This window comes from Podarcis cretensis (genome assembly GCF_951804945.1).
Source record: "Podarcis cretensis genome assembly, chromosome: 15".
In the NCBI taxonomy this organism is placed as follows: Eukaryota; Metazoa; Chordata; class Lepidosauria; order Squamata; family Lacertidae; genus Podarcis; species Podarcis cretensis.
This window is the reverse complement of record NC_137185.1, coordinates 12,982,705-13,008,445: the sequence shown is the minus strand read 5'-3', so window position 1 is coordinate 13,008,445 and position 25,741 is coordinate 12,982,705. Positions and strand designations below refer to the sequence as shown.

Genomic DNA, 25,741 nt, shown 5'->3' with positions numbered 1-25,741 from the left:
TAGCAGCAGCCCTAGTGGACCAGCCAGTACTGGAATTTTTAATAATATCTAGTCCCCCTCTGTTCTGTGCTAGTTATTCCACCTTCTTGATTTGCAGCAGTCAGCGATTTGGCCTTAATGACATCGAGTTTGCCTTCTGTTCCTCTCTGCAGGCACTGGTGTCAACACACGGTCACCCGGACTGTTTCCTGCCAGGTGCAGAATGGCTCGGAGACTGTGATCCAGAGGGTTTATCAAAGCTGCCGGTGGCCGGGACCTTGTGCCAACTTAGTGAGGTAACCGCTGTCTGAATAAGTTCTCCTGGCTTGGTTGGAATGCTGGATTTTCTGCTCAGGGTTGTAGGGGCAGGCTGCTCGCCATCACAGAGAAGGACCCAAGTAGTTGAGAGACTGCCTTGTACACCCACCAGATCACTGCAGTCTGTGGGAGAGTTTCTCCTGCAAAGATCTCAGAAGCCCTCTCTGCAGGAGCTCAGAGCAGGGCCTTCAGGGTGGCTGCCCCTGTCCTGTGGAATCGCATCCCTGTCGAGATATGATAGTCGCTCCCTAGCTGCACTTTCTGGAAACAGTTGGAGACTTTGTTGTTTTGACGGTCTTTCCCAACTGGATAAAGGCATCTTTACTACAAGTGTCCACTTGTTAAGGTTTTAGTTTTTGTTTTCAATGTATTGGTTGACCCCGCCCCCCCCATTTTTGATCATCTTATACGCAAATTGCCTTGAGATGGTGGTTTGGAAGGCAATTAATAAATTAATTATAGTAGTAATAATAAAAAAGTGGTTCTGAAGGGAGTGAAGAAGTTAAGAGTGTATAAAAATACCTGCTAGTTCAGGCCTGCTAGTTCAGGTCTAAACCACACAGCCTAGACAAGGTAAAGGTGTACAAAAGTTTTAAAAACCATATTGTGAGGAAAGCATTGTATAACGTTTGGATTAGATATAAAGATCTGCTGGAAAGTAAAACCCCTAGGTGGGTGTCACCAATGGAAGCTAGGGAAGTAAAAAAGCTTAATATGGACTCTAAATGGCCAAAATATCATGAAATTTTAGAATATGATGGTGAAAGGGTGAAACTTCAGAGTTATGAGAAACTAAAGCCTAAGGTTCGAGATTGGTTGCATTATCATCAGATAAATGAGACATTTAAACAGGACAGAAAAATAGGATTTCAGAAAGAGAAGTCAAAATTAGAAACAGAACTGTTGGAACCCAATACTAAGAATTTATCAAAAATGTATAACTTGCTGTTGAAATGGAATACACAGGATGAAACGGTGAAATCAGCTATGATTAAATGGGCACAAGATATCGGTCATGATATTATGTTTGCTGACTGGGAACAGTTATGGACCACCGGTATCAAATTTACTGCATGTAATGCTTTAAAAGAAAATATTATGAAAATGATCTATCGGTGGTACATGACCCCAGTCAAGCTTGCAAAAATTTATCATTTGCCTAACAATAAGTGTTGGAAATGTAATGAGACTGAAGGCACTTTTTACCACCTTTGGTGGACCTGCCCAAAGATTAAAGCTTTCTGGGAAATGATCTATAATGAAATTAAGAAGGTCCTTAGGTGGACTTTTCCTAAGAAACCAGAGGCTTTTCTCTTGGGCATGGTTGGCCAATTGGTGCTAAAGAAGGATAGGATTTTCTTTATGTATGCCACCACAGCAGCAAGAATTCTACTGGCAAAGTATTGGAAGACGCAAGAACTACCTACTCTGGAAGAATGGCAAACAAAGGTGATTGACTTTATGGGACTGGCCGAGATGACGGGCAGAATCCGTGACCAGGGGAAAGAGACAGTGGAAGAGGACTGGAAGAAATTTAAAATATATCTCAAGAACAATTGTAAAATTGACGAATGTTAAGATGTCAGGGGGTAAGAGGTAAAGAAATTGCAGCAGTAATCAAAAAAAACTAAAGGAACTTTTATGAAAGGGAATTAAGATAATGGACCTAAGGCTTGCTAAAGAATCACTAAACAAGAATGCAGGGATGGGGAGGTATGGGGAAGTCAAAAGAAAGAAGGGTATGAAACGATCAGTTGGAAATTATGTTGTTTTGTGGTACTTTTGTTATCTGTTTGAAAAACGAATAAAAATTATTATATAAAAAAAAATAAACCACACAGCCTAGGGCTTGCCAATCAGAAGGCCAGCGGTTCGAATCCCTGCGACAGGGTGAGCTCCCATTGCTCGGTCCCTGCTCCTGCCAACCTAGCAATTTGAAAGTACGAAGTGCAAGTAGATAAATAGGTACCACTCTGGCAGGAAGGTAAACGGTGTTTCCGTGCGCTGCTCTGGTTCGCCAGAAGCAGCTTAGTCATGCTGGCCACATGACCCGGAAGCTGTTTGTGGACAAACGCTGGCTCCCTTGGCCAGTAAAGCGAGATGAGTGCCGCAACCCCAGAGTCGTCCACGACTGGACCTAACTGTCAGGGGTACCTTTACCTTTAGTAAAGGCCATTCTCACACTGGAAGCCCACAAGCAGCAGCGCTCTCTCCATTTATGAAACCCGGCAGAATACAGAGTTAACTGCACTGACAATGGAGCCCCACGTCTTTCATTCTGACCAGTGTCTGACTCCAGCCCTGACGGTACCCACTGACAGGCACAGATTTGTCTGATTTTAAAGCCATTCAAGATGGTGGGTGGGTCCTCGCCCCATCCTGTGGGAATGAATGCCACAGTTTACCTGTGCGCTGTGGAAGTGGATAAGAAAGCAGGCCCGACATGGCATGTTGAGTGTACATGCCGCATCATAGAATCACAGAACTGTAGAGTTGGAAAGGGCCTCAGGGGTCATCTAGTCTTAATGCCCTGCAAGGCAGGGATTGCAGCTAAAGATTGAGATTCAGGGATGGTGGGAGTAGGCATCCAAAACATCTGGAGGCAGCAGGCAAGGAAAGAAGGACACAGAGTTAAAAAGGAGAAGGTGCAGACAGGGCAAACACAATGGGCCAAGCAGGGGAAATGATCAAGAGGCCACACAATAGCCGCTGCGAAATAGATGATGGAGCAAATTTTCTTTCTTTTGCTCCAGAGTCCAAATTGCAAGGAAGGGCATTTCAGTTGGGCATTTGGAAGAGCTTTTAAGGACGGTGCACGATCTTGAATAGGCTGTATCGGAAGTGGGCGGGCTTAGGCTAGATGACTTTTGAGGCCACTTCAAACTCTCATGAGTCTATGATTTTTTAAAAAATAATAATTAAGGAACTGATCCATCTTTCTGATAAAGGGAGGATGAAACACTTGGGGCTTTTTTGTCATGAAACAGAAGACGACTTAAAGGGAAGGATAAAGGATAAACTCTGTTTCACCCAGTGGAACTGTTTGGCAATCGGTTTACTGGACTGACAGAAGGAAGTGCTTTTTCAGGCAACAGATAATTAACTCTGCAAATTTCACTGGCCACACAATGCTGAGATGATGGGTTTAGATGGCTTTAAGAGGGTATTAGGCAAGCTAGTGTTAGGATCAGCCTCCAGCTTTTACCAAGGTGTGCCAAGGTGGTTGTTGGGGATGGTATGTGCAAGCTTGGATCAGATTATGATTTCTTCTTTTTCTGTGAGGGGGGGGGCAGTGTTCTTTTCTGTCTGCCCTCCCAACATGTTAAAAAGCAGAATCATAGAATTGGAAGAGACCCAAAGGGTCATCTAGTTATTCTAGTACAACCCTTTGCAATGCAGGAATCACAGCTAAAATCCATTTTCCAGTTCTCGTAGAGGCTAACCAGATAGCTATAGGTTAGCATCTAGCAACTCATACTGATTTTAACAAGGCATTTTAACAAGGCAAAGGTAAGGGCAAGGAATCACCAGGGACCAAGAAATCGAAACTGTCACTGATAAATAGTCACGGCTGGAATGTTTGAACTTCACTTTTTTGGGGGTGGGGAGAGTTGTTTGTTTTAAGAGGATTTCAAGCATGCAACGATTCCAAATGCAGAACATCAGATTCCACATTTGGCACCAAAGGCTAATTCTTCAGAAACAAGTACACTTTCAAGACCGGAAACTGGTCAGGACAATATTTTTTTTGGGGGGGGGGATTGGGGAGGGGTAGAGATATGGCTTATAGCATCCTGGGACCCAAATGGAGTACACAGGAAATGTCTTCCTCCTGTGTGTTTAAAGCATTTGCCCTGCAATGCATATCAGTTTTGCAAAGAAGCCATTTGAGTACACAATTCCCTTGTAGACTGGGATCCAACTTGCAAGTCTCCTTTCTCGATTGTGCCGGCAGAAAGTTGACAGGCTCATCTGGGGCGCTTTTGAGTCCATTTGTGTGTGTTGACAGTTGAGGGAATTAGGCAGGTTTAGCTTGGAGGAGAGAAGACTGAGAGGCGATAGGACAGCCATCTTCAAATATCTAGAGGGCTGTCACATGGAAGAGGGAGAAAGCATGGCCTTGTCTTATGTTCCCATGAAACTGCAGTGAGGCTGCACCTGTACTCGCTTACCTAGGAGTCTGTACCCTTGTTAGAGTTCATCCACACTTCCTCTTGTCCCAAACTTCCACTTTCCCCTTGGGGAAAACTGTTTTTTAGCACACAGTCTGTCAGAATAAACAGCAGTGGTGTGCAGTCGATGGATTAGACTGTCCACTAAATGTTCAGGGTAAATTAAGAATATTGAAGCCTGACCCTCCTCCCCAAAGCCTGGGAAGCTTCTGCTCTTATTTAGCACTAAAGAGTGGATTTTCCCTGGAAAAGGAGCAGGACAAGTAGGAAACTGCATGGACCCATGCTTCCTAGGCCTAGGACCAGTGGGAAGTGTGGGTGAGTGTTTTGTGTTTTGTGCTGTGTCAGCCTTGCATTAGAAGAATACCTGAGCTTACTTGCAAATGTGCAGCTTTTGATATTTGCAAGGTTGGCAGGTTTGGGGCAGAGCCGTCTGCGTGACCTCTTGCTTGTGTTAGTTACAGGACTCTCATCAGACCCATGTACAAGATCTCCTACAGAACACTGACTGCCCTGGAATGGCGATGCTGTCCTGGCTTCACGGGAAGGAACTGCGAGGAAGGTAAGCATCTGTGAATGAAAGTGTGTAGAGCTTCCTTCCCGTCCCCCCATACCCTGAGTTTGCAGGATCTTCCAGTTGCACTGTTCAAATATGGAAATACAGATCTGTGGGAGTTCCTTTCCCAACCTTCTCTTGAAATGAAATCTTCTCTCTCTCCCCATCCCTGGAAGACTCTTGCATTCTACGAGAGGGTTTCAACCATTGTTGAAACTTGCTACGGAGTATAACAGAACGTCTTGACCCTTTGCTAATAGGTTCAGGTTTCTGGAAGAGAAAAAAAAAAAGGAACCACTTAACCATCACCAGCTGGTGGGCACCTCCTTAGTGCTGATGGCTACAGATTGTTTAAATTAGAATTATCTGAGGAATTTTAACTCTTAACCAGGCAGCCGACGAGGAAGGTCTCCAGCCTGCGAGGAAGTCTTGCTGGCAGCTAGCTAAACTCCGCTGTGCAATATTGCGGGCTTTAAATCTTCGCTTTTAGATTTTATCTTTTGGAAGAAAACGGCTTGCCTTCTTCACGGGCTGCCTGTCATTTGATATGCTCCACGGCTGTGTTTACGTGGGGAACTTGGAGACCGTTTGTGCTCCCCGGGAAGCACCGTCTGGGATCCTCTCATCCGAACCGCAGGCTTCCCTGCATGAGATGTAATGCTTCTGATATGTTCTGAGTGGAATTATTTATGATCTATTATTGGGTCCCAGGGCAGGTTACGACATTAAAGCACAACCATGCAACTAAATATTAAAAACAGTTTAAAACGTCTTTCAATTAGAGAAATAGGGCGAGTCCTAAAAATACACACCTCAAGCGTTGAAAGGGTAGGGCGAAGAGGCGTCTCTTCAGAATTTGCCAGAAGCTGTATAATGAAGGTGGCATGGGAGTTTCACAACTGAGGGGCTGCCACAGAGAAGGCCCTTTCCCAGGCCACCCTCACCAGGCCCTGCTTCACACCTTCCTTGGCTGGAATGTGTCCTTGAACTTTGAACACTTGCTCACCTGATATGGTCCAACATCAAGGGTTGACCCTAAACTCCCTAAGCTGGACTGCAACTCTCAGGTGCAGCAGAGGGCTCTATGCCATCACCAGAGTTGCTGCAAGATTCAGTTGCCAGTGCAGCCGCTCTCTGGTGGGGACACCATCTTCATTCCGGGCAGCAGAATGTCTTGTGCAGGCCCCAAGCAGTGATTAAATCACTAATTTGGGTCTGGCTACTGCAAACTTCCAAGTGTTCCTATTTTCTGGGGACAGTCCCAGAATTACAGAAGCTGTACTGGTTTCTGATTTGATCTGGAATGTCCTTAGAACGTCCACATTTCCATCAGAGAAATGTTGGAGCGTATGTAGTTATGCGACCCCTGAGCCAAGGATGTAAGTAACTCCACAACCTTTAGAAGACATCTGAAGGCAGGCCTGTACAGGGAATTTTAATGTGTAATGTTTTGTTATGTTTTTATATATGTTGGAAGTAGCCCAGAATGACTGGGGCAACCCAGTCAGATGGGCAGGGTGATACTAATACTAATACAGTCATACCTCGGATTACAGATGCTTCAGGTTGTGTTTTTTTGGGTTACAGACCCACCGAAACCCGGAAGTACTGGAACAGGTTAGTTCCAGGTTTTGGCGGTTGCACATGTGCAGAAGGCGCATGCGCAGAAGCACTGGATCGCAACCCCCGCATGCGTAGACGTGCTGCTGCGGGTTGCAAACACTTCGGGTTGCGAACATGCATCCTGCACGGATCACGTTCACAACCCGAGTGTCCACTGTACTAATACTAATACTAATAATACTAATACTAATACTAATAGAATCGGTTGTCCCTGTTTTCATTGGAGAGGAGAAATGTTGGAGGGTATGCTTCTGTTCTGAGGCCTCCAGTGCTTTCTGGTTTTATTCCTATGTCTCCCTAGGCCCAAAGAAGTCTCAGGTAAACCCCAAGTGATGGAACATGTCAGATTCCCTGACATTTGGAGTGAGTCTTAAGTTAATTCCTGCCTTGTTTGGGCTTCTCTCTGCATCTAGCTAAGTTGATAAGATAACAAAGAACTTAATCGGAGCTGTTGCTTCAGCTTTGGAGGGACTTTAGTCAAACAGTTCTGCTGGACGATCAGTCTCGCTTTGCTTTGTTTTCTTTCTCTCTTTTTGGAGCGAGGGGGATTTTTTTAGCTGCAGCAGGAAATGAGCCACCCAGCCTGCGGAATCCTGATATAAAGACCATATGGAAAGGGGCAGCGCAGAGGTGATGTGGGCTAGTTATTGCAATCATGCATCAGTCTGATTGATTTCAATCCAAGATGATGCTGGCACCTCCAACTAGCCTCTTTCCCCTCCTCTCATACGCTTCAAAGTTCAAAGCCCAGGGACCCTCTCCTGGGAGGCAAATGTGTGTCCCCCACCAACCCGGGAAACTTGGCGCCAATTTGAGGGCAGCCAGAAAATGACAACCTTGTTTTACTTTTGCTAATATCAGACGTCATCTCTCTCTTCTCCCGTCTTTAGACCCAAGTTTTCTTTTCTTCAAACGGAACGCTGCAAATCCGGGAAACAAAATTACCCCCTCCGCCTGGCTGATAACGGGAAGGGCAGTTTGCATGCTGCGATTCTGTCGCAGTGTAGAAACTCTGTCCCTACGACTCACATTGTTAAAAAAAAGTTGTGTAATGCATTCTGATTTAGGCGCATAGGAATCATCCTTAGACCAAGGCAGACCACTGAGATTTCCATCTCAGTATTGTTAACGCTGGCTGGCAGCAGCTTTCTAGGGTTGCAGGCAGTAGCATGCAATGAATTTTTTTTGTAGGGGAACTGTTAGGGCCAGGGGTGACAGGTGGGTTCCTGGACCGATTCAGAACATCGTGCCTCCCAGCTGATTGAATCTAGCTGACTGAGTTGCGTTTCCCCTAACTTCTGATAAGTTCTGAATTTCATCAATCTCTTTTTTTTAACACCATACACATGCACAGGTGTACAATTTGGAGAAATAAGCCATATGGGTACAAGGAAGGAGAAGTGGTGAAATGTTTCTTTTCCAGAGAGAGGATCACTAGATGACCTATTTATGACATAAGATAGAACCCTTAAAAAACTACAGATTTGTCCCAGTCATTGTTGCCAGAAGCACCAAGCCCATCATCATCATTGACGGACTTCCATCATTATTACTTTTTATTTTGATGTTTTGATCTGTTTTGTAATCCGCTTAGAGTTTTGTTTTTTTAAAAAATATATAAGCGGTATATAAATTGTAGAAATAATACAAAACAGTAAGTATAAATTAGATCAGTTTGCTTTTAAAGGAGAACTGAATCAAGTTATATATACCTTGCCAATCTCTTACACAGAATGTTCTAGAACAGAGGGGTAAATATTTAGCCCCGAGGGCTACATTCCCTCATGGGGAATCTTTTGGGGTTCACATGCCAGTGGTGGGCATGCTCAGAGTCAAAAGTGTGTGGGCCCAGAGATAAAGATTGGTGGAGCAATGGATATGATGACTCTTACCTTTGTTCTGTAGTACACCTTCCAGTCTACCCCAAATTTCTGTGCCCACACCAGTGTCAGAAACTTGGATATATAAGCTAATCATCAAATGGTACCTTAAACCTGGGTTACGGTTGCCACAATGGAATGTCTAGGTGCCATTCCCCCCCCAATGAAATTGAAGATGATGATTTTCATTTCTATACCTCTTTATATTTTAAAGGGGGGGAAATCTCAAAGCAGTTTATAACACATTAAAACATCAAATTAAACAACCCAGAATAAATCACATTCAGGCTTCAAGGGAAATAGTTCAGATCCTTCTCCAAGTAACATTTTGCTTTCCCCATATTTATTTACCTGCTTAATTTATAGAGCTGCCCCATAGCAGAAGGACTCTAGGAAGTGTGGTGTAGTGGTTAGAGTGCCGGACTAGGACCTGGGAGATCAGGGTTCAAATCCCCACTCAGTCAGGAAGCTCACTGGGTGACCTTGGAATCATTCACAGCCTCGTAACTTCCCTCACAGGGTCATTGTAGGATTTAACCAAGGAGTGAACCGTGTACTCCTTAGAGGAAAAGGTGGGATATAAATGCAGTAAATAAGCTCTTTTGCTTACCTGCTTAAGAAAGCTGGAGGCCGTCAGTTGTCAGTCACCAGCCTGACATTCAGAGAGCTTCATGTGGTCACAACTAGACTCGCGCCAGTCACAAAATGTACCTGGCACCTGGGGAATTTCTAACACTGTCTACACCCCTCCACCCAGGAAAGCAAGAACCACTATCCCAACACTTGAGAGAGGGTTGGGAGCAGGGCTGCTGGTGGTTGTGTCCTGGGGTCAAGGCATGGCCTGGAGTGTGGAAAGTCTTTAAGGGCCAGACAGAGAGGGCCACAACTTCCCCAGCCAGGAATTGCAGCCAATCAAGGCTTCAGGCCAGGGAGAACCTGAAACTATACACATATATCAATCAAGCATAAAGATTTTACTTCTCGTGCATTTAATTTTTCTCCCCTCCAACCCCACAAGTAGGATGCTTGTGAAAAGGATTTGTGGTCCTTGCATCAGCTGCCCTCTCTTGCCGATAGCGATCGGTTCTCTTGCTGGGCTGGGCTGGGCTGGGTCTCCGAGTAAAATGGCTTCATCTCCACAGCCTTTTCAGTTTCCCTTTGCTCTGAAGTAGTCTGCCAGCTTCTCCACGGCTTCCACACACACGCTGGGGTACATGCCTTGGGCGTAAGTGCCGACCACGATGAAGGTCCCAGTTTTGGCTAAAATCACCCCGTTGTCTTTCCCTTTGAGGTAGATGGAGTGGTCGTCTGCTCTGACACACTTGTAGTACCGGTCTTTGAAGTAAAGCCCGTCCCTTCTGACTTGGAGCAGCTCCTTAAAAAAGGCTTGGAGGAAGACCAGGGCTTGGCTTTGGATGTTGAAGCCCGGAGTCGTTGCCAGGATGTTGCCGTCCACTATTCTGATGAGAGCGGCGTTGGCAACATGCTTGGTCTGAGTGAGGCCGTCTATCAGCAAACTTTGTGTCTGGTTCATTTTCGTCTCTCCCTGGCTCTCTGCTGTGAAGGATTTGTCTGCTTCCTTGGTTACACAAAACAGCTTCAACTGCCGTGGCTTCTCCCAAAGCATTCTGGGAATTGTAGTTTGTTTGGTTCCCCACCAAAGGAGGTGAGATGAGACTCCTGGCTCCTGAAACGAACTAGGCCTTCTCTCTGAATTTTTCAGCTCTCGTTTCTTTTTAGAAAGCCTTCTTTAAAAAACAACACCACAGAGATACAATTCAAAGGGTGCAAGCTATATGGGAAAGGGAGCTGGTCTGGGATCAAGTAACCCCTTGCTGGCCATGCCGATTCTCACATTCATTCATTTCCTTTCTTTTTCATTTGTTGAACGTCAGTAATGACAAGCTGAGAATGTGCATTTGGCAGGAATTCCAAGGAGGTTTACCTCATTTTTTTCCTTGTTCCCCCTTTGTTTGTTTCTTTAAGGCATTTAAATCCCACCATTTAGGCAAAAGGGCTCTCAGAATGCCTTCAGAAATTCAGTATTTCTGTGTACAATTGGGAGGGGAGGGAGTTTTCTCAGGTATAGGGGGAGCGGTGCTAAAGTTAGGGTAGCCGCTTATCTTTATTTATCTTGTTTAGCGTCTATATGACCTGCTTTTCACCAAACGTCCCAGGGCAGTTAACCTCATTATAAACAACAAAAAATAAAATTGATAATAAACAATGAAAACAACTATCAGCCCTTTGTGTTGAAGACACAGATTTGCATGTGATTTTCATATTTTAATGTGTTAATGCAAATTTAGAAAAAGAATGGCGGATTTGAATAGAAGCTCAATCCATCACATCATAGTGAGGAACATAGGAACAGAGGTAGCTGCTTTATACTGAGTTAGGCTGTTGGTGTTGGTTTGTTTCATTAGTTTGAAATGGACTTGGATCATTGCTGGTCAAACAGGCCTTGCAGGTTTTGCGATGTTTCAAAAAACGTGAAGAACCCGTTTGATTTCGAGGCAAAGAAAATGCCTGTATCTGAAAGAAAGCAATACATCTGAAAAAGCCACTTCAAAAATCTCCTATAGCTTTACTATAATTTCTTTTAATGTTTCCTTTTACTGGTTCTTAAAGGCATCGTCTATCAAATGGACCATTCTCTGCGTTTTGCTCTTAAATAAAACCATTTACATTTCCAGGCTACCCCCCTGGCATTCCCCCTCCCCTCCTCAAACCCACAAAGAGCAGTCCGCTTGGGAAGACTGAGCTGAACAACACCAGATTTATTTCTGCAAGAGGCCCTGAATGCATTTGGTAATCCAGCTCCCCAAGAGATGGGCTTCCTTTGTCTGTACAACTTCCAAAAATGATCCAGGAGTTTTCCCTTTATATTGGAGCAAGATCTGGTTTCTCAAATGCTGTGTTTTTAGCCAAAAGCACACAATTGCTCTCTGCTTGGGACTACCAAGAGATTGGTGTGGGGGTGGGGCAGGGACTGTAGGAAGAAGAGAAATACGCTGTATTTCTTAAGCTCAAAAAAAGAAGCAGCGTTTTATGGGGGTGAAATCTTAAGAAACGGCAGCATCTCATAGGTTTATCCAGGTGTCCCTACTCCAGGCTAAATTTACTTTTGTTATATGCACATCATACATTTAAAGCAGAATGCTACCCTCCCCACAAAACAATACTGGTCAATGTAGTTTATTCCACACAAAACTACAATTCCCAGCACCCTTAGAAAACTACAGTGCACAGGATTATTGGGATGGGGAGAGCCATCTGTTTTAAACATATTTGTAAGTTAGTCGCAGTAGGAAGTATTTGTTCTTGTAAGTTAATGGCAGTGGGAAATGTTTGTTTGTTTGTTTGTTTTCCATCCTCTACCCTAAGGTCCCAGGGTGTGTTACAACATTAAAGCACAATGTTAAAAGCAGCTTAAAACAAATTAAAATTATAAAAATAAGATGGTTCCTATAGATTTGCACTGCAAGTGCCAGAAACTGAGGTAAAGGGTTACAGATAGGTAGCCGTGTTGGTCTGCCATAGTCAAAACAAAAAAAATTCCTGAGGTAAAGGGGTGAGTCTTCAGCATTTTCCGGAAGCTGTGCAATGAAGGTGCCAGGCATACCTCTGTGGGGAGGGAGCTGCACAACTTAGGGGCAACCACAGGGAAGGCCCTGTCTGTGCCCCCCCCCCAGCCTCTGAGGGCCAATTCTGCCAATTTCAGCACCCAAAAGAGTCTGTAGGGAAGGAAGGAGGTGGCTTTTCAGGTATTCAAATATCAAAATGTGCCACTGGAAGAATGGGGATGGAGGAGTAAGACACCTTAGGTGGTATATGTTTAAAAAGGCAGACAGTGTCACAAATTATACATGCCTTGTTCAAGATCTACCATCTAACAACTATCTGACTTTTAGAAGATACCTGAAGGCAGCCCCGTTTAGGGAAGTTTTTAATGTTTGATGTTTTAGTGTGTTTTTAATTTTTTGTTGGGAGCTTCCCAGAGTGGCTGGGGAAACCCAGCCAGATGGGTGGGCTATAAATAAATGATGATGATGATGATGATGGCTGAAGGGCATTACAATAGAAGTGCAAAACACTAATGTGTAAACAAACAAACAAACAAACAAGGGGGGAGCTAAAGGATCATCAAACCAATAAGTTGGGAATAAAAAGGTAAATGTAAAGGGACCCCTGACCATTAATAATAATAATAATAATAATTTATTATTTGTACCCCGCCCATCTGGCTGGGTTTCCCCAGCCACTCTGGGTGGCTTCCAACAGAGATGAAAAATACACTAAAATGTCACATATTAAAAACTTTAGGTCCAGTCATGGCCGACTCTGGGGTTGCGGCTCTCATCTCGCTTTACTGGCCGAGGGAGCTGGCGTACAGCTTCTGGGTCATGTGGCCAGCATGACTGAGCCGCTTCTGGAGAACCAGAGCAGCGCACAGAAACGCCATTTACCTTCCCGCCAGAATTTACCTATTTATCTACTTGCACTTTGACGTGCTTTCGAACTGCTAGGTTGGCAGGAGCAGGGACCGAGCAACGGGAGCTCACCCCGTCACGGGGATTCAAACCGCCGACCTTCTTATCAACAAGTCTTAGGCTCTGTGGTTTAACCCACCCACGTCCCTTGCGCCACCCACGTCCCTTAAGTGAATTCAAAGCAACAGGATTTAAAACATTCAAGCTACCCTAACTTTTAGCACTTGCACAGTTCAGAAAGGCTTATCCTACCTTTTCTGCAGCAAACACAGATGACGCTACCCTATGGCTGATATACTTACCTGCATCATCCAGCAGCTACATGATCTTAAAATCATCTGGTTGGCCTGCTGAGGAAGGGCTGAAAGGGAAGATTAAACTCTATCTTAACTGCAGGTTTCTCGGGATTAGCTTACAGGGACAGGAAACCATTGGCCATGCTGGCTGGAGCCGATGGGATTTGGAGTCCGTCAACATCTGGAGGAGAGCTACAGATCTTCCCACCTCTGTGCTTTACTAAAGAGAACGTGTCCTCGCTCCCATTATACGTTGAGGAGCAAGCAGTACATTATATTAACTCCCCCCCCCCCACTTTTAAAGCCACCTAACTACTCTTATTTTGAATGAAATGCAGCTGTGTGGGCCCCTGATTTCCTGCCCACCTCCCAACTGCTATTTGACCCCTAAATATGCTTTCTACTGCGCCTTTGGGGGCAGCGGGGGGTGATTTTTTGGCAGGAAACCCAACGCTGGACCCTGCTCTTGATTGGAAGGCTGATATAGAGCCTGGCCAGCTGTTTTTCCTTCAAAATAAAAATGGCCTGCATAAGCATGCATGCACATCTCACGCATGTACACATGTTTCCTGTAGCACGTAGTTTGTGCCTGAGATTTAACTTCTGCAAACCCTCTGAGGTTAGGAACTGAACCTGGAAGGCTATCAGCTGGTATGACTCGATTTTTAAAAGTTTGAAATCCTTCAAAGGTAACAGTGGGCACAAATTAGATACAGTATGGATGCATCGTACATGCATTTCGCTTGCACGATTTCAACCATATGAGTTTGGAGGCCACTGGTTGAAATCCTGCAAGTTAAATGCAAGTAAGGCAAAGAGTTCAAAAGATTTTTTTTTTTCATGCTGGGAAAGCACAGCAGAAAAGGAGTCTTTAAGCTCTTTCCCTTGCTGAGGGTGGGGAGGTGGGGCAAGAAAATCTCTACATGCCGCCTCCAGAAGCCTTGAGATGTTTGTGGGGGTTGACTCCAAGGGTTTGAGTATATCCAAGGTTTTTCCCCCCAGCCAGAACTCGCTGGAACTCAGTTCCGGCACCTCTCAGGTGGGCATCATTGCAATTAAAAGAGAACAAGGGAGGCGTTGAAGGCGAGCTCTGGCACCTCTTTTTCTAGAAAAATAGCACTGAGCAAATGCATTTTTGTGTATACAGTCGTACCTTGGGAGTTGAACAGAATCTGTTCCAGAAGTCTGTTCGACTTCCAAAACGTTCGGAAGCCAAAGCGGAATCGGAAGCTGCGGAAGCCCTGCTGGGCGTTTGGCTTCCAAAAGAACATTCAAAAACTGGAACAGTCACTTCCGGGTTTCAGTCGTTCAGGAGCCAAAATGTTCGAGAACTAGGCTGTTCAAAAACCAAGGTACGACTGTATGTGGAATCCTTGGAACCGACCCCACGCACAAGATGTGATTGAACTTTTATAGCAGTTGTCCTTTATAAGAGGGTTGTCCATTTAATAGAGGGAGCCTTTTGCTCAAGTCCCACAGCAGCTCCACAAACTGTTTTGCAAAGGAATCAAGGGTCTTGCCTTTCAGCCTTCACCCATGCGAGTAGATCCAGGCCGCCATCCACAGCTGGTTTCCCTTCATGGCTTTAATAGGAACTGTTCACACCGAAACCATTTGCGAATCGGAGATTATCTGCGGTATGTGTCGTTCTCCCGCACTCTCCCTTTTGCTTCCCTGCAAGGGATAGCGGTTCAGTGTGGATTCGAGAGCATTGTTAGGGCTCCGTTTCCTTGGCAGAAAACAACAGGCTATAAAAACCGCTCTCCAGAACAGCTGCGGAGAGAAAGGCCTTTGTGATATTCCTCCTCTGCTCCTCCACCACCGCCACTGCCCCCCTCCGCTTCCCAGCCCACTAATCGCCCCTTTTGCTGACCTGAATGAAGGCAATTATTTTGTTGTTTAGTCGTTTAGTCGTGTCCGACTCTTCGTGACCCCATGGACCAGAGAACGCCAGGCACTCCTGTCCTCCACTGCCCCCCGCAGCTTGGTCAGACTCATGCTGGTAACCTCGAAAACACTATTCAACCATCTCGTCCTCTGTCGCCCCCTTCTCCTTGTGCCCTCCATCTTTCCCAACATCAGGGTCTTCTCCAGGGAGTCTTCTCTTCTCATGAGGTGGCCAAAGTACTGGAGCCTCAGCTTCACAATCTGTCCTTCCAGTGAGCACTCAGGGCTGATTTCCTTCAGAATGGAGAGGTTTGATCTTCTTGCAGTCCATGGGACTCTCAAGAGTCTCCTCCAGCACCATAATTCAAAAGCATCAATTCTTCGGCGATCAGCCTTCTTTATGGTCCAGCTCTCACTTCCATACATCACTACTGGGAAAACCATAGCTTTAACTATACAGACCTTTGTTGGCAAGGTGATGTCTCTACTTCTCAAGATGCTGTCTAGGCCTGTCATTGCCCTTCTCCCAAGAAGCAGGCGTCTTTTAATTTCGTGGCTGCTGTCACCATCTGCAGTGATCATGGAGCCCAAGAAAGTAAAATCTCTCACTGCCTCCATTTCTTCCCCTTCTATTTGCCAGGAGGTGATGGGACCAGTAGCCATGATCTTCGTTTTTTTGATGTTGAGCTTCAGACCATATTTTGCACTCTCCTCTTTCACCCTCAATAAAAGGTTCTTTAATTCCTCCTCACTTTCTGCCATCAAGGTTGTGTCATCTGCATATCTGAGGTTGTTGATATTTCTTCCGGCAATCTTAATTCCGGCTAGGGATTCATCCAGCCCAGCCTTTCGCATGATGAATTCTGCATATAAGTTAAATAAGCAGGGAGACAAAATGCAGCCTTGTCGTACTCCTTTCCCAATTTTGAACCAGTCAGTTGTTCCATATCCAGTTCTAACTGTAGCTTCTTGTCCCACATAGAGATTTCTCAGGAGACAGATGAGGTGATCAGGCACTCCCATTTCTTTAAGAACTTGCCATAGTTTGCCATGGTCGACACAGTCAAAGGCTTTTGCATAGTCAATGAAGCAGAAGTAAATGTCTTTCTGGAACTCTCTAGCTTTCTCCATAATCCAGCGCATGTTTGCAATTTGGTCTCTGGTTCCTCTGCCTCTTCTAAATCCAGCTTGCACTTCTGGGAGTTCTCGGTCCACATACTGCTTGAGCCTTCCTTGTAGAATTTTAAGCATAACCTTGCTAGCATGAGAAATTAGTGCAATTGTGCGATAGTTAGAGCATTCTTTGGCACTGCCCTTCTTTGGGATTGGGATGTAGACTGATCTTCTCCAATCTTCTGGCCACTGCTGAGTTTTCCAAACTTGCTGGCATATTGAGTGTAGCACCTTAACAGCATCATCTTTTAAAATTTTAAATAGTTCAGCTGGAATACCATCACTTCCACTGGCCTTGTTATTTGCAGTGCTTTCTAAGGCCCATTTGACTTCACTCTCCAGGATGTCTGGCTCAAGGTCAGCAACCACACTACCTGGGGTATATGAGACATCCGTTTCTTTCTGGTATAATTCCTCTGTGTATTCTTGCCACCTCTTCTTGATGTCTTCTGCTTCTGTTAGGTCCTTTCCACTTTTGTCCTTTATTATGGAAATCTTTGTACGAAATGTTCCTTTCATATCTCCAATTTTCTTGAACAGATCTCTGGTTCTTCCCATTCTATTGCTTTCCTCTATTTCTTTGCATTGCTTGTTTAAGAAGGTCTTCTTGTCTCTCCTTGCTATTTGGAAATCTGCATTCAATTTCCTGTATGTTTCACGATCTCCCTTGCATTTTGCTTGCCTTCTCTCCCCCGCTATTTGTAAGGCCTCATTGGACAGCCACTTTGCTTTCTTGCATTTCCTTTTCATTGGGATGGTTTTCGTTGCTGCCTCCTGTATAATGTTACGAGCCTCCATCCATAGTTCTTCAGGCACTCTGTCCACCAAATCTAAATCCTTAAACCTGTTCCTCACTTCCACTGTGTATTCATAAGGGATTTGACTTAGATTGTATCTTACCGGCCCAGTGGTTTTTCCTACTTTCTTCAGTTTAAGCTTGAATTTTGCTATAAGAAGCTGATGATCTGAGCCACAGTCAGCTCCAGGTCTTGTTTTTGCTGACTGTATAGAGCTTCTCCATCTTTGGCTGCAGAGAATATAATCAATCTGATTTCGATGCTGCCCATCTGGTGATGTCCATGTGTAGAGTCGTCTCTTGTGTTGTTGGAAAAGCGTGTTTGTGATGACCAGCTTGTTCTCTTGACAGAACTCTATTAGCCTTTGCCCTGCTTCGTTTTGATCTCCAAGGCCAAACTTGCCAGTTGTTCCTTTTATCTCTTGACTCCCTACTTTAGCATTCCAATCCCCTATAATGAGAAGAACATCCTTCTTTGGTGTCACTTCTATAAGGTGTTGTAAGTCTTCATAGAATTGGTCAATTTCAGTTTCTTCAGCACCAGTAGTTGGTGCATAAACTTGGATTACTGTGATGTTAAAAGGTCTGCCTTGGATTCGTATCGAGATCATTCTATCATTTTTGAGATTGCATCCCAGTACAGCTTTTGCCACTCTTTTGTTGACTATGAGGGCCACTCCATTTCTTTTACGGGTTTCTTGCCCACAGTAGTAGATATGATGGTCATCCGAACTGAATTCACCCATTCCCGTCCATTTTAGTTCACTGATGCCCAGGATGTCAATATTTATTCTTGCCATCTCATTTTTGACCACCTCCAACTTACCCATGTTCATGGTTCTTACATTCCAGGTTCCTATGCAATATTTTTCTTTACAGCATTGGACTTTCCTTTCGCTTCCAGGCATATCCGCAACTGAGCGTCCTTTCGGCTTTGGCCCAGCCGCTTCATCAGCTCTGGATCTACTTGTACTTGCCCTCCGCTCTTCCCCAGTAGCATGTTGGACGCCTTCCGACCTGAGGGGCTCATCTTCCAGCGTCATAACTTTTATATGCCTGTTGTCTTTGTCCATGGAGTTTTCTTGGCAGGGATACTGGAGTGGCTTGCCGGTTCCTCCTCCAGGTGGATCACGTTTGGTCAAAACTCTCCACTATGACCTGTTCATCTTGGGTGCCCTGCTCGGCATAGTTCATAGCTTCTCTGAGTTCTTCAAGCCCCTTCGCCACGGCAAGGCAGTGATCCATGAAGGGGAAGGCAATTATACATCCTGGTTATTGTAAACGGACCACAGAACACCAGGCATACCTTAAAATGATGTCATGTCTAGACGAGCCATTCAGGTATAAATTATTGAGAGAGAAGGGGGGAGGGGAGTAGCTTGTTCAGTGGTTAGAATTGTAAAAAAAAAAGTTAACGAGATATTTTTGTGTTTCTCTTGTGTGTCGTCTCTTGAACGCCGTACCGTGCCTTTGGACTGGGAGAATTCTCAGCTGCCTCTTGGTTTGACAATGAGGGTTGACTTTGTGAAATTGGAGAGTTCTTCCTCGGTTTTTTTCCTCCTCCCTGCCGAAATAACCCTGTCTCATTTCCTGTTAGTACAGAGTTTTGGGGTGGGGTGGGGGCATGAGACACCTGTGTATATGAAGGTGGGCTGAATCTTCTATAAGCCGGAAGGAAGTGGCCAAATAATAATAATAATAATAATAATAATAATAATAATAATAATTTATTTGTACCCTGCCCATCTGGCTGGGTTTCCCCAGCCACTCTGGGCGGCTTCCAACAAATATTAAAAATACATTAAAATGTCACACATTAAACACTTCCCTAAACAGGGCTGCCTTCAGATGTCTTCTAAATGTCAGATAGTTGTTTATCTCTTTGACATCTGATGGGAGTGTGTTCCACAGGCGGGTGCCACCACCGAGAAGGCCCTCTGCCTGGTTCCCTGTTGCTTTACTTCAGAAGACAGTCCTCTACCAGCACTTCCCTTTGGGGCGGGGCACTGCCCCTTTGGTTTCATAAACTCACCCCGTGCCCCCCCTACCCTATAAAAAACATCACCCACTGCATAATCCACTAAGGAAGATAACAACACAATAAAATCCAAAATGATAACAATTGCACATATATTCGAAATCCAGTTACAGCTCTTTAGTTTAATTATTTCAACAAAATCTGTGAACTCGATCCAGTGATACCAGCTTTCCAAAGTCTGATCTTCATTTTCAGATCCAGTGTCTTCTCTTCTTGCTGCCCCCCCCCGCCCCAGGGATGGTACCACCCACCTTGAGAAATACTGCCCTGAACAATTTAGATCCCCAAGCAACAACATCACCCTTGCAGCCTCCCCAGCTTTTATTGGCACTCTTATTTGGGTATTGTAATAGTTCTAGGGGGTTGCTCGTGCATAAGTCGTCGCCACACCTGGCTGAGTCACCTGGGTGAACCCTTTCTATCCGGACAGCCACCCATCCGTGGCTGTCTCAGTCGCTGGCAGAATCTGTCAGTGGGAGTTTCTTGAACTTCTTCCAGCAAAGAAGTTCTTTGACGCCCAGTCACCTCCTACTCTCCCTGCGCGGAAGTCTTCTGCGCAGGGAGGGTGTGGGCAGCAGAGGACCCGTGCTCTCCCCGCTGGTCTCCGGTGAGGAGTCCAGGAGCCTTCTCTCCGATTCCCCCATCTGCCCCCCTTCTCCACTGGTGCTACGCTGATTTCCTTCCCCACCAGATGGGCTGCCTCTCTCCCTACTGGGACCCTCTCCGGCATCCCTCTGGAGCCTTCCCTCCGCCTCTGGCTCCAATGACAGTTCCCTGACAGGTATTATTACTATTACCATCTTAAATGCACTTGCTGCAAAAGGGACCTAGTCAGTTCTACCACCACAGTTCATCCTCCAGTTTCCTACATCACATTTTTAGCTATCTGCTGGTATCCTTCTAGGAGAACTCTGAGGAAAGGACTGTGGGAAGGAGATTGCATTGGAGGATGGACCAGTGGCCCCCAAGAAAGAATTTAATACCTTTTCCCTCTGTGTTTTTATTTTTATTTTTAGAGCTTTTGTGCTTTAGGGACTAATGCTTCTGTTTCCAGATGCAAAATAAGCTCTGGTTGTTTTTAAAGCATGGGTCAGCAAACTAAGGCCCGGGGGCCGGATCCAGCCCAATTGCCTTCTGGATCCAGCCCGCAGACAGTCCGAAAATCGCTGCGTGGATTGGCGTGGGGATTCTGATGGTTTGGGCTGCGCCATTTCCCCCCTCTCCCTCCCTGACACACACCGCGTCGGTGCCTCCTCCCTCCCTCCCTCCTCCTGGCTTCTCCCTGCCCTGCCTAGAGGAGGAAGGGGGCTGGGCTTTGTTGAGCCACAGTTGGCTGAGCACCATTTTAAGCAGCTCCTCTCTGGAACCGGCCCTTTCACGACGCTCATCATCCCGCCGCTGCCACCAGCCCCAGCCGCTCTCAAGGCACAGTTAAGCAGCCACTGGGGCTCGTCCTGTGCTAGGGAGAAGGGAGAGGAGAGCTGGGGGGATTCCCCTCCAAAAAATATAGTCCAGCCCCCCACAAAGTCTGAGGGACAATGGACCGGCCCCCTGCGGAAAAAGTTTGTTGACCCCTGTTCTAAAGCCTGATTTGTTAACTCTGTCAGAGAGTCTGAAGGGCACCTGGGGAGTAAAGATGGACTATTTGCCTTGGAATGCTCTGCACAGGGGATTCTGCCAATTTGCTGTGTATGTCCCATCCCCAAAAGTTGTTGGGAGAAGGCATAGAATGAGGCAACTGAATTGAAAAGAGTTGAGGCACCAGCACAGGAAAGCTACAAGTTTTGCCCTGTGGCCTATCAGTTTAGACGCCAGAAGGGCACTCAATCTCCTGCGCTTTCGCAACATTTGGTTTCCTTGGAATAAAAAAAAAAATGGAGACTATGGTGTCGTTATGATACATGGTTTTCTTTACCCATATATACAACATCAGTATAAGATAGAGGTGCTCACAGCTTTAACACTCCAACAGATCTTGCTTCCCTGTTGGGTTTCCAGGGAAGCCGCAAACCACAGCTCTTGGCTTCAGCACAGAGCAAGCCATGTCTCTGTGTCTCCAGCTTCTAGCATCCAGCAATACTCACCCCTTCTTGGCCTGTTGGTCTCCATCCTCCAGCCAACCAGGTATGGTGGGAAAAGTCCCACCCATTTATCTCTGTGGCAACCTCTTTGGACATGTAAATGACAGTATTTTAGAAAAGCATGGCTGCCGTGAAATAGGTTATCAACTGATATATATATATAGATATATATAGATATATATAGATATATATATATATATATATATATCCCCAGCTGAAGTGTTGGTAGTAGATAGATAATAGATAGATAGATAGATAGATAGATGATAGATCAGCAGTTGTGGCGCCTTAGGGTTCAAGTACCTGCATTTTCACACTAAATATATGTTGACTTGCCCACTCTAACATTTCATTTCAGTGCAAAATATGTCTCACCAGCTGCAATATATACAGTAAACACACACAAAATTGGCAAGCTGTGTACCTTGTGTTCATGCACACACATTTGCATTTATGTGTACTAAAGATGTGTAGACTCACACTGAGATTTAATTTGAGTTTTATATATCTATATACACTCTCTATGAGGTCTACTTTCTAAAAACTAAAATTCTAAAATTCCCAGAGTGGTTTAACAACCAATTTCTCTTCCCAGGAAACTCTGAGAATTATAGCTTTGTGAGGGGAATGGATTTCCTACCAATTCTCAGGACCTACATGTTCCAGGATTCTTTGAGGGACGCCATGACTGGTTAAAGGGGCATGGCACTGCTTTAAATGTATAATGCAGATGGTTCCTAAGTCTGAGCAAAGGTCCATCACCCTAGCATCCTGTTTCCCATCATAGCTGCCTATTAAGCTTTAGAATTTTGCCTCCACATTTTGCTTTCTAACTTTCTTTGTCTGATTGACACTTACGGTTCCTAGAAACTGGCATTCAGAGATGTACTGCCTCTGACAGTGGCGGCAGAGCATAGCCATCATGGCTCAGTGAGGGAAATAGGGGTCTCCCAACAACTCTCAGCACCCTTTACACATCATAGTTCCCAGGATTAGGAGAAGCCACGATTGCTTAACGTGCTGTGCTTTAAATCTATAGTGCAGATGGGGCCATATTAGAGCTCTTCTTAAGATTTTGCTGCTTAAGAGGGGAAGTGGTTTTCTTAACCATCCTTTCCCAGGAAGACTGAAATGGGTGACAGGCAGGCAAAATGCCTTGGACTACAATCTTAGACTTGATTGCTTCCCCCTCTCCTAATTTTCCCCTCGCAACCTCCCTGGTGCTTAACAGCTAACAAGTAAGGGTAGCGCAAGAGAATCAGCTCACTGTCAGAAAGTTTCAGAATTAATGGGATAGTGTCCGATTCCAAAAAACCCGCATAAATTACATCCTGGAATCCATTATGTCTTGCTCTTGTTCGACAGGAGGAAACACGGTCTATATAGTGAAATAAAAGACATCCTGGAACCTATTATACTCTCTGAGAAAAAGACAAAAGGAACACAGGGAAGGATGTTATAGGATCGACGGGTCTAATAAATGAAGTGTTGGCATCCTTCTTCCACCAAGACGTGGATTAACAACAGATGTATTACACTAATGTCTATTTATACGTTAATCTAAAACAACTGCATTGCTGTTACGGACAAGAATTCTGTATATTCAACTCCCTCCAACTTCACTCCTCACCCCCCCCCAAATATTGATTCTGCTTCTAGGACAGCCTTCCACAACATTGTACCCCCCATATGTTCTGGACTACAACTCCCATCATCCACGGCTATGCAAGCAGTGGCTGATGGACATTGTAGTCCATAATGCCCAAATGGACTGGGCATTATGTTGGGGGGAGGTTGCCAAAGTTGGGGAAATGAAGTCAGATGGAGGGTGGGGGATGGAAGGATTGGTCAATTTAATCCTCTCCATTTCTCCTTTTTCCAGTCTTAAATTCAGGTCTCCACATTTCTGCAACCATTTTGCATTAAAAAAATCCTCATGGAAATTCTCCAGCATTGAATTTATCCTAATAAACACATTTTTGTATGCAGTTTTGAGGAATGTACATACTTTCCTCAAGCAGTATCTCCTAACATAACACAGTTGTGTATGTTATTTTCTCTAATGTATTAATTTATATGCAAGCTTTCCCCTAATATATGCATTTCTGCAAACATTGTTCGGTTGGAGAAACGTACCACAGAATTCAGACTATAACCTTTAAAGGATGGCTGTTATTCGGTTTTTGGAAACCGCAGGTTTTTAGAGTTCCCTTCAAATGCAAACCAAAACCAATTCTGCCCATCCCCAGTTGTGGCAGAGGACATAAGGCACCCCAAAGTTAGATGCATAAGAGGAGAATTATGAATTTGTACCTGTCATTTAACCAGCACTCTTGCTTCAACACTTCGTTTCATAACTGAGAGTCAGACGATGTTCCCTGAGTCAACAACACATATCACCAATAGCTTAGACAGCCCACACCTAGTTCAGTGGTGTATCCCGATTTCAAGAGATGTCAAATAAATCTGGAAATACCTGCTAGTTTCTCTGGGTCTAGCCCATTAAGGACATCCACCTGAACACTTGTAATGACAGCAATTATAACATATCTGGACTGTGTTGGACTCCTCTGAAGGAACAGGTATGCCATCTAGGGATGCTATTGGCATCTGTCCGCCTTGGGAGACAATGGAGGAGTGTGCCTTTGGGGTTGAGGTCAAACTGTTGGATGGTTGCAGCGCCTGCAGTGACTGTAGAGACCGAATTGGGAGAGACATGTTTTGCTGCAGCTGAGCAGATGAAGGTGTCCTGTTGTGCTTCTTCCAGTAGTCATTTCTCTTCCGGTCACTGCTGTGAATGCACAGATTGACTGTCTGTCTCCAGGCACTGCAGTCGTCTGTAAGGGATTCCCACATGGGAAGGGTCAATGTTGCCAACCTTCATGTCACGTCTTACAAACAGCAGTACAGTGGTACCTCAGGTTAAGTACTTAATTCGTTCCAGAGGTCTGTTCTTAACCTGAAACTGTTCTTAACCTGAAGCACCACCCCAGCTAATGGGGCCTCCTGCTGCCGTTGCGCCGCCGCTGCGCGATTTCTGTTCTCATTCTGAAGCAAAGTTCTTAACCTGAGGTACTATTTCTGGGTTAGCGGAGTCTGTAACCTGAAGCGTATGTAACCCGAGGTACCACTGCCACCCCTGTTCACTGTGGGAATGTTCAGGGTGGCAGGAGAGGATATATTGTTTATTCATATCCTTCCTAACTTGCACTAGCAAGTTCCTTTACTTAGCAGAGTGCATTCCCCTTTACACAGCAGAAAATTAGTTGCCAACCCGTGTGAGTTTCTTAATACAATAGGCAATTCAACCTGGCTTGTCCAGATTGAAATGTGTTCTAATATTTTCCTGGTAAGACCCCTTGAATCCCCCCTAAAAGAATAAAGGCACCACAGTCTTAGTCACAAGTAATAAAAAGAAAGTTTACTCACAGTCAAGCAGAGTGCAGTGTGATCCCTGAAGGCAGGCTTTTAGGCTTAAAGTTACAAACTTATACTAACAGGTTTACCCTATAAGGGAGATGACCTCAGGGACCGCTTGGCTGGCAACCAGCAGTTCATTCCAGGAAGTTTGCAGGACGAAAAGAAGATGGAGAAGAGAAGAGTGGCAGCATGCCTTGTCCTTTTACCAGGTCTGGAAAGGTCATGCCCACCTACTAGTCACATGCAAGGAAGGATGTTCCAGACCAGGAGGAACAGGAAGTTTCGACTGGCTGGAATCAAACATTTCCTTGCATGTCCACTCTAGGAAAACAAGGAATGTTGTATTTGACTGCTCCCAGTGGATTACACCCCACATTCACTCCATGCACCAAACCTGCCTACCTGACAACTTCTTTGGTGGCTCCCTGTCCTTCACACCTAGCTAACTGCTCCTCTCTTTACATCTGACCAGACCCTCCCCACCCTTTACAGCTGCCCCATGCCCTTGCCTATCCTTTCACAGTTGTCTCCAAGCTTGTCCCCCTTATAAAGGAGGTTGGGAGGAGCTTTGGAGAGCACTTTGACAAACTGCTTTCTATAGCACCTCCTCTCCATCATTAAACATCTTGCCTGGGCTGCCTGCCACCCGCGCTGCTTGCTCGCTTGCCTGCCTGCCTGCCTGCCATTCTGTCATCGGTCCTGACCATTGCCCATAATGGCTGCCACGCATGGAGGGAGACAGCCAGTGTGGTGTAGTGGTTAGAGTGTTGGACTAGAACTTGGGAGACCGGGGTTCACATCCCCACCAAGCCATGAAACTCACTTTGTGTGACCTTGGGCCAGTTGCTGCTTCTCAGTTTAACCTACCTCACAGGGTTGTGGTGGGAAGTCAGTGAGGAGAGGGACAACCATGTATGCCAGGGGTCAGCAAACTTTTTCAGCAGGGGGCTGGTCCACTGTCCCTCAGAACTTGTGGGGGGCCGGACTATATTTTGAGGGGGGGGGAATGAACGAATTCCTATGCTCCAC

At 45.3% G+C, this 25,741-nt stretch overlaps 2 protein-coding genes across 4 annotated transcripts in view; one reads left to right on the top strand and one right to left on the bottom strand.

Moving 5' to 3' along the window:
* COL26A1 (collagen type XXVI alpha 1 chain) overlaps positions 1–25,741 on the top strand; it is a 105,559-nt gene that overhangs the window by 21,347 nt on the left and 58,471 nt on the right. For 2 of the 3 annotated variants that reach the window (XM_079955756.1, XM_079955754.1), the window contains exons 2-3: positions 153–275; positions 4,928–5,031. In XM_079955756.1, coding sequence (XP_079811882.1) covers positions 153–275; positions 4,928–5,031 — 227 coding nt within the window. The remainder of the gene's footprint in view (positions 1–152; positions 276–4,927; positions 5,032–25,741) is intronic. The other variant, XM_079955755.1, reaches the window with a different exon arrangement.
* PFN4 (profilin family member 4) lies at positions 9,501–10,170 on the bottom strand. The gene has a single exon (XM_079955927.1). It carries the CDS (start codon positions 10,153–10,155, stop codon positions 9,676–9,678), a length of 480 nt encoding a protein of 159 aa, XP_079812053.1. The 5' UTR covers positions 10,156–10,170; the 3' UTR covers positions 9,501–9,675.

Bases quoted from the DNA above. Each gene is read 5' to 3' on its own strand.
- PFN4 (XM_079955927.1), bottom strand. From the start codon at position 10,155: ATGCTTTGGGAGAAGCCACGGCAGTTGAAGCTGTTTTGTGTAACCAAG.